General features: G+C 33.7%; 1 protein-coding gene across 1 annotated transcript; it reads left to right on the plus strand.

Annotated features, from left to right (window-relative positions):
* Positions 1–4,857: 4,857 nt before the first annotated feature.
* Positions 4,858–6,164, plus strand: LOC138884667 (uncharacterized). Its single transcript, XM_070165679.1, has 3 exons — positions 4,858–5,063; positions 5,182–5,389; positions 5,616–6,164. The coding sequence occupies exons 1-3, from the start codon at positions 4,858–4,860 to the stop codon at positions 6,162–6,164; spliced, it is 963 nt and encodes a 320-aa protein (XP_070021780.1).
* Positions 6,165–9,263: the final 3,099 nt, after the last annotated feature.

The raw sequence follows: 9,263 nt of genomic DNA on the forward strand, positions 1-9,263 counted from the left end.
AACTTATACTATTTGAATTATCAAAATATATACCGAATTAGATGCAATTACGTTTAGTAATTAAAAAAATTAATAAATTATGAAAAAAGAAAAAACTTAGCCATGAATCAAGTGAAAAAAAATCTAAACTTTTTTTCAACACAGAAGACAAAAGAAAAAGCATTTAAATAAATATCATAAAACTTAAGGAGATGAAGAAAAAAGAAGTAAAACTTACACTTTGATACTAGAAGAGATTGAAATTTCTCAAAGGCACTTTGATACTAGAAGAGATTAAAAACAAACAATTGAAGCAGAAATCCAAGTCAATTAGGTGTAAGGCACAAAACCTATCAAATCTTTAAAATCGCACTTACTACTTATAAAAAAAATACATAATATCTATCAAATTGCTGGAATAACTCGTAAAATTGAACTTAAAATCCCAAACTCAAACAGGTGTAAGGAAATCAGAAAACTCTACGATTTAAGAGACAAACCAACACGGTAAGAATTTTGTCCATAAATGAGAAGTAGTGGGGATACCCTCTTACTACTCTTTGTCTTTCTCGCGGCTTTAAGTAACGGCGACCAGTGTGGAAGAGAGAAATTAGAAAACGGAAAGGGAGAGTGGCGGCCTAGAGGAGAAGTTTAGATTTAGGTTTGGAGGTTTATTAGGAGTCGTCCCCCTTCTTATATATTTTGCTTTATTTACTTCTTAATATTAATACCATAGATACAATAAAAAAATTCAAATGCCATAAATTCAAATAAAAGTAAGAAAATTACATATAAACAAAAGAATAAATATATTACATTTAAGTAAAATAAAAATATTCTTAAATACATTTTCTTTATAGATTTTTCATCTTATAAGATATTGTTAGTTTTGTTATATGTTCATAATTCAATAATATTAGCTACTTAATTTTTAGTGTTAAGTTAGGTTTATGATAATTACTAAGTTATTAAAATAGTATTATATTACTAAATCAATAACTTTTATACTCATCTAAATTGAATATAACTAGTAATCAAGTACAAGCACATAATTGTTTAAATCTAATATATAATATATTTAAGTCGAACTAACTATAATTATATACTTATTTAAATTAGTTTTGAAACTTTAAAGTAATACTTTGTTTAATATGAATCATGACATTTAATACTAAAAAATAAGTTATTATACACCCCTATATCAGTCATATTAAGTTCTTAATTTGTTTTATAGAAATAAACTTAAAAATAGAGAAAATATGTAACTTTTTAAATTACAAATAAATCTCAAAAATAAGCATAATAATAGTGAAAATATATAATTATTCTTAAATACAAATAATACTCACAAGAAAGACAAGATCTCTTTCATGCATAAGAATGATATTAAAATTTTATTTTATGATTCAACGTATAATTTGATTTATGATATTTATTAAGATTGTAAAAACCTTATCATAATGTATTTTATCGTCTAGACTAAATATATTAATTTGTTTAATTCTCAATAATTAGTTATTCACACATTAATTATATGTAATTCAATATTTTTAATAAAATTAGAACTTACAACTAATACTAATTTAACCAGAATAACAGTATAATTAACTTTTGTATGGACTTGATATCTTAGTGTAACTAGATATAAAAAATTATATAAAGTCAATACAAACAATAATGTTAAGATAAAAATCCTGCTTTTAAATTTAATTTGTCATCATATATGGGGGCAAAAATTAGCAATAAATTTTATTATTAATTGTAAAACTTATTATTTCAATATAAAAATTTTAATTAGTGATGAAACCATAAATTCATTGTAAATCCGTGATTATGCAGCTACGAAATATCAATTTTTATTAAGATTTTTATTATTTTCTTGTAGTACTAAATATGTTTCTTGTATATAATTAGAGCCTTTGGTCATTTATCAAAACTAAATGCACCAAACCTCCCTCAACAAAGCTCTTTAATATATGAGCGCTAATTTAAAAATGACTTCTTATATATATATATTAAGTGATGTAAAAATTATTAAGGACCATATACATAAATATCCTACAACAATTAAAGTCCTCAATATGAATACTTTTTTGAAATAAAAAGGTAAACTTATTTAAAAGTAATAGAGTATATGACATGCACATTGCAATAATATAAAATATGAGTTCGATCAAACTCATATTTTATATTATTGTAATTGTAACGATCCGCCGGTCGTTTCATGAGTTACCGCTCCGTTTTCCCCATTTTTGCTTCTTATTGCTTTGTTTATCGGTTTTATGTGTGATCGAATTGGTTGGCTCGGGTTCGGAGAGGTTTTGTTAAGGTTTGAGACACTTAGTCTCCTTTGTGGAAGCTTAAGTTGGAAAAGTCAACCAGATATTGACTTATGTGTTAAAGGGCTCGGATGTGAGTTCCGATGGTTCGGATAGCTTCGGGAGCTTATTTGGGACTTAGGAGCGTGATCGGAATATGTTTTAGAGGTTCAGAGAAGATTTAGGTTCCAATTGGCGAAATTGAAATTTTGGCGTTTTCCGGTTGATAGGTGAGATTTTGATATAAGGGTCAGAATGGAATTCCGGGAGTTGCAGTAGTTCTGTTTTGTCATTTGGGATGTGTGTGCAAAATTTCAGGTCATTCGGACATAGTTTGGTAGACTTTTTTTTATCAAAAGCGTAATTTAGAAGATTTTGGAATTCTTAGACTTGAATCCGATGCGAATTTGGTGTTTTGATGTTGTTTTGAGCGTTTCGAGCATTGAAACAAGTTTTAATGATGCTATGGGTTATGTTGGCATGTTTGGTTGAGGTCCCAGGGGCCTCAAGTGAGTTTCAGGTAGTCAATCGGACCATTTCATGTTTTAGAAAGTTGCAGAAATCTGTTGTTGGGTGTTGCAGACAATTGGCCTTCGCGTTCGCGAGTGGAGCCTCGCGTTCGCGAAGGGTTAGCAGGTGAGGCTGAAGGTTTGGCCTTCGCGTTCGCGAGGGAGGTCCCGCGTTCGTGTAGGGCTGGGCCATTGAGCATTGCCTTCGCGAGAAGGGGAGCCACGTTCGCGAAGGTTGGAGTCTGGAGGCATCGCGTTCGCGAGAGGTCAGACGCGTTTGCGAAGGAGGAAAATTTGGTCAACTTAAGTTTGTGCTGCGCGAACGCGAGGCTTTGACCGCATTCGCGAAGAAGGATTTGAATGCCTGGGCAGAATGTTTAAATAGCCATTGTCCATGATTTTGTTACCTAATATTGTTAGACAACTCTTGTCATGATTTTCATAATCGAGCAAAAATATTCATTATTTTTGTCATGGCAACTATTTTCATTTTTTTAAGCCAACTATTTTTATTTTCTTTCTAGTTTGAAGCAAAAATACTCATTATTAGCTACAAGATTTTGTTTCGAATAATTTCATAGGCCTTTAAGGTTATTATTACTATAGAAAGTTTCAGCTTGTGGCAAAAGCTAATGATTGACTACGAAATTTTATCAGTGCAATAAATTTGTGGCTAGACCAGTCTGTATTAAAAAATAATTATAGCTATTAAGCCAATTATTGTCGTTATGTTTTAGAACTTGAAGCAAAAATATTTATCTAGCTATAATATTATATTTTAAATAATTTATTATGGTTAAAAGTTACTTTTGCTACAATAACTTTCAGTTTATAGCAAAAACTAACAATACAATAATTTTGTCATAGCAATAAATCTGTGGCTAGATCATTTACCTATTGCCACAATTTTTTATAATTTAAAGCAAATGTATTTATTTAGCTATAATATTTTATTTAAATAATTTATTGTGGCTAAAAGGTTACTATTGCTACAATAACTTTTAATGCGTGGTTAAAGTGTATGAATTAGCTACGCAATTTATTGTAGCAATAAATTTATAGCTATTTAGGCAATTATTGCTACGATTGTTAGCAATTATAGCAAAAATAAGGAATTAGCTTTTCGAATTTAATTTCGTGGCTAGCAAATTTTACGAATTTGTAAATAGCCAGGAAATTCTAATTCTTGTGGCTATTGTTCGGTATTAGCCACGATTTTTAAATTCATAGCTGAGATTTCATAGCTATAAATACCTTATGTTGCAGGGAGTTCAAAACTTCAGTTACTCATTAAGGTAATCACGGCTTTCACATATTCCTTATTCACTTTTCTGAGCAATTAATAAAATATACCCCCTCCGTTCCAATTTATGTGAACCTTTTTGGCTGAGCATGGAGCTTAAGAAAAAATGAAGAGTTTTAGAATTTGTGGTCCTAAACTAGTCAAAAAGGGACCCAGAGTATTTGTGTGGTTATAAAAGCTTCTCATTAACGGTAGAATTGTAAGTTTAAGCTAAATTGTTACCAAATTTAGAAAGGGGTCATTCTTTTTGGAACAAACCAAAAAGGAAATATGTTCACATAAACTGGAACAGAGGGAGTAACAATGTAAGCGAGCGAAAAAAATTGAGCGGCCTAAATGGACTGTATATCGCAATTGGGCGACTTATGCATGCAATTACCAAATGCGACTTATAAATATCAATTGACAAATTTGAATCGCTATTACCCAATGCGACTTATAATTAAATCGATGTTGTCGAATGCTACTTATAAATCGGGATTGTCATATATATCACATTTTTTTTTGTGTATATATATCACAATTGACATGACAGTTAATGTTAATTGTAAAACTTGTTTAATGTGCAAGAGGAGGAGCATTTTGATATGCAACATGGCAGTCCGAGGTAGAGAAACTTCGATTTTACCCCGACAACATGTGTGTTCATCCTCTTTGGTATACAATGAAATATATATTGTAATTTGCGAAGTGTAAGCTAGTACAAAATAAATATGTAGTGAATACCATGTTGTTTTGCCATTTTGACATGAAACCATTCATTGTAAAGACTTGGACACCTGAATTTGGATTCAGCAGAGCGGAATTGCTAACAGTTCCATTTTGGATTAAGTTTCCTGGACTGGACTTCAAATATTGGAATAAGAAAGGTTTGAGCAAGATAGGCAGCTTAGTAGGAAAACATATTATGGTGGACCAAAATATAGAAAAGAGGAATGGAATGAATTTTGCAAGGTTGCTAGTTGAGGTAGGAATGAATGCAAAACGGCCAGATGTAGTTCTCTTTCGGAATGAAAGAAGCAAGTTAATCAAAAAAAAAAGTCATCTATGACTGGAAGCCAATTTTGTGCAGTTATTGCTCTATATATGGGCATGCAGAGGAAGTTTGTAGGATCAAGAAGAAACTAGCAATGGAAAATGCAGAACAACATAAGGAGATGAACAATGTGGCACAAACAGAACCCAAAAATAATAAGAGCAATGAACAAATTCCGGTGAACTTTGAACAAAGGAAGGAGGAAACAAGTACCAGAACTGATGATTATAGAGAGCAAATGGTGGTGAGACAATCAGGGAAGTAAAAGCAAGGGATATTACAAGCTGGCAGATCCCATTGAAAGTAGGAAAACCATAACAAAAGCAGCAACAAGTTGAGAACTCAAATTCTTTTCAAGTCCTGCACAGTAAAGAGGTCAACATAACAAAAAACGAGGGAGTAACATAAATAAGGGAGGCTAAAACAATCATCCCCTTAGGGATCGTTAATATGTTAAGTTGGAATGTTAGGGGATTCATATTCCTAATAAGCAAAAAGAGGTTAAACTCCTTTGCAATGAGGAACGAGTGGGGTTGGTTGGTCTATTAGAAACCAAAATAAAAAGTAACAGAATTGAGAAGCTAGCAAATAACATGTTTGTGGGATGGAAGTACCTTACAAACCTTGAGTACCATTATAATGGTAGAATTTGGATTACTTGGAGACCTGATTACTACAAGGTCATTCTTATGAGTATGTTAGCTCAAGTAATCAAGTGTGAAGTTCATCACATTCCTCTTCAAATGACATTTGAATTGTGTTATGTCTATGCATTAAATACTAGAGAAGAGAGGAAGGACCTGTGGGATAAGTTAGTATCTCATAGCAGGAGATGTACAAGGCCTTGGATGGTTTTAGGGGATTTTAACACAATCCTTAAAACAGAAGACATAATAGGAAGAAACCCTGTGACTTGGGCAGAAGTGAAAGATTTCCACAACTGTGTAGTAGAATGTGGCTTATTGGAGTTACCAGCACAAGGCAATAGGTACTATTGGAATGACAAACATGAAGAATAAAGGATATTCTCAAAGATTGATTGAGTGTTCATAAATTAGGAGTGGCTAGATGTAATGCCAGCATGTCGGGTCATATTTCTCCCAAAAGGAATCAATGACCACTGTCCTGCAAAAGTATCACTGGTAAAGGAGAGAATTGAGTTCAAAAAATCATTTCAATTCTGTAACATGCAGTCTTAACATCCACAATTTAATATAATCATAAGAGAAGGGTGGGCTGACAGTATTGAGGGCTGCAAAATGTATCAAGTAGTGAAGAAGTTGAAGCTACTTAAGAAGAAGCTGAAGGTTCTGAAGTCACACTATTCTCATGATATTGTGAGAGAAGCAGAAGAAGATAGGAAGTTGCTTAAGCAAAGTCAGTTGAAACTTCAAAGGGATCCCTCAAATAAAGAGGTTCAACAGGCTGAATTCTTGGGTTATCAGAAATTCAAAATGTCTGCATATTTGGCAAAAATGTATCTACAACAAAGAAGTAAATCTACGTGGATTAAGCTAGGAGATGATAACATACAATATTTCTACTCAATTATAAAGCACAGGAAGCTGAAACAAGCCACAATGCAACTTAAGGATGACACATGCACATGGCAAACTGATCCAGGGACTATTGCAAACTTGTTTGTGGATTACTATTCTGAACTATTAGGAAGGAAGTCTACCTCTAGAGTCCAAGATTTTACTAGCATTCTAAAAAATGGGCCCACTTTGTCAACTGCTCAACATGTGGAGTTGCTAATGCCAGTTGTGGATAAGGAAGTTAAGAGGCGGTGCTCCATATTGACAGTACCAAGAGCCCAGGACCATATGACTTTGGGAGTGGTTTCTATAAGGTTGCTTGGCCTATAGTGGGGCAGGAGATCACAGAGGCAGTTATAGAATTTTTTCACAATGGCAAGTTCCTCAAGCAACTCAAGTCTACAATCATAGCTCTTATTCCTGTGATAGTGTAGACAATAAATTTGCTTCGAGAAAATAAAATCAAGACCGAAGATATTGCAACAATCGTAGTATTTTATTTCGAATATTTGAGCGTTACAATCTCTATGATTCCTCTGATTCTACTTTTCTTGTACAAATTCAAGGGTCTTTGAGCTTTATCTTGAATTTGAATTTGATTTATCCGTCACGAACACTTTGATTGTTGCCACGAATTTTATCACGAACAACTAGCCTTGATCTTGAACTTCTTGTATTTGATTTGACTTCGTTCTTGATCTTGAGTACTCGAATTGTTCTTCGTTTTTGAGCTTGAATACTTGATTTGTTCTTTGTTCTTGAACTTGAACTTGATTTCTTGAACTTGAACTTGATTACTTGAAGCCTGAAACTTGTAGAGAAATTTGTGGTGTTTGATCCACGAGCTCTCTCTTGCTTCTTGTTATAGCTTCTGGTTCCCTTTTGTGGGAGGGAAGAGTTGTGATAAGAACAAACTCTTTCCGACCAATCAAATTGAAGTGTGGCATGGCCGCATTTGATTGGCCAGAACATGTCACTTGCACACGTGGCGCGATTTTATTGGCCTTTCAGTGTGACTGGGCATGCCTTGTCATTTTAACACGTGACGTGATCCTATTGGCTCTTCCGCTTGACTTGGTCCGCCACGTCATTTGACACGTGGCACCAAACTGGGCCTCTAGAAAGATAACATCTTGGGTTTAATGAAGTGGGCTCATCACTTTAACCCAATTTGAATGGGCTAGCCCAATGGATTAAGACTTATTTATTTAATCCATATTTATTGGACTTATATAATTAGGTCAATTATATTAGCCCATAATATTTATTTGGACCAATATATCTTGAATTTAAAATATAATCCAAATTACTTATTGAATTTAAATTCAATAAATTTTATATGCCTACAAATGCCCCCTACTTCAAGACTTGTCGAGGTGTAGACTCGTTGAAACCGAATCCCGTCTAGAAGTACGAACTAATTTAGACATATTTCCATTTGCTGGTAGCTTGGATAAAAATATCATTTTTTTCACAAACTCGAATCGTCTTCAAAGCTTAGGACGATTGGACCGTTCAATTTATTAAGTTTTACTTCTAAAGTAGCATTTTAATTCAGGAATACAACAAAATGGTTTCATTTGCCCATTGAAGTTGGACATGCATGTCCTTTGACTATCACTTTCTTTCCAATTGAAATTGCATTGTAATCCATGCCAAGTCAAGCAAATCACACACTGTGCTGAATTTTGGGCCTTCTAGTATCCATTTAGAGTATATATCTCATTCATTAATTCCATATACTAAATATGAAGCACTTATGGATTAATTTCTAGCAAAGTCTAAAGAGTCAAAGTTATGTGCACCTACTTTTACGTGAGTCGTGTGCACCTCGGATTAGTATACTAGAATCCCATTGACAGTATAATAGCTTTGATAGCTTTGCTTGGCATGGCATAAATAAATCACCGCCTCACGGTAACCTTGCCCAAATAGGAGAATCATTCTTACAATATGAATTCTTTTTGGAGTTTGATTACAACCATCCCACATCGGCATTTATTTTCCCACATCCACTTTGAAGAATCTATATAAACCCCATATTCTCATATATTTTGAGTATCAATCAGCTATCGGCATCTTCAAGCTGCTCTTGAGTTCGTTTCTTTAATGATCGGAAAGTGCTAGTATTTGAGGTAATTTCTTTTTCTTCTTTTTTTTTTGCTTTTTTTTCTTTTATCATTTTTTTGTAGGTCAAACGAGAAGGATTTTTTCTTGTTCAACAAGATGATCCACGCATGAAGAAGACAATCTTGGGGTGTGAGGGGATGAATACTCATCCCTGCCCAAATATCGGAGGGATTAATTTCATGGCCCGACTACCGGAGAGATTACTCTCAATGTGGCCCGACTACCAGAGAGATTACTCTCAAAATGGCCCGACTACCAGAGAGATTACTCTCAATGAGGCTCGACTACCGGAGAGATTACTCTCAAAATGGCCCGACTACCGGAGAGATTACTCTCAATGTGGCCCGACTACCGGAGAGATTACTTGCAAAATGGCCCGACTACCGGAGAGATTACTCTCAATGTGGCCTGACTACCAGAGAGATTATTCTCAAAATGGCCCGACTACCG

Source organism: Nicotiana sylvestris, unplaced genomic scaffold (assembly GCF_000393655.2).
Source record: "Nicotiana sylvestris unplaced genomic scaffold, ASM39365v2 Un00027, whole genome shotgun sequence".
Taxonomy (NCBI): domain Eukaryota; kingdom Viridiplantae; phylum Streptophyta; class Magnoliopsida; order Solanales; family Solanaceae; genus Nicotiana; species Nicotiana sylvestris.

What these genes read in the sequence shown, in the direction of transcription:
- LOC138884667 (XM_070165679.1), top strand. Translation starts at nt 4,858, where the DNA reads ATGAAACCATTCATTGTAAAGACTTGGACACCTGAATTTGGATTCAGC. An exon ending in AATGGAATGAATTTTGCAAG is followed by an intron (nt 5,064 to 5,181) that starts GTTGCTAGTTGA and finishes AATTTTGTGCAG; the next exon opens with TTATTGCTCTATATATGGGC. An exon ending in ATTATAGAGAGCAAATGGTG is followed by an intron (nt 5,390 to 5,615) that starts GTGAGACAATCA and finishes TTGGAATGTTAG; the next exon opens with GGGATTCATATTCCTAATAA.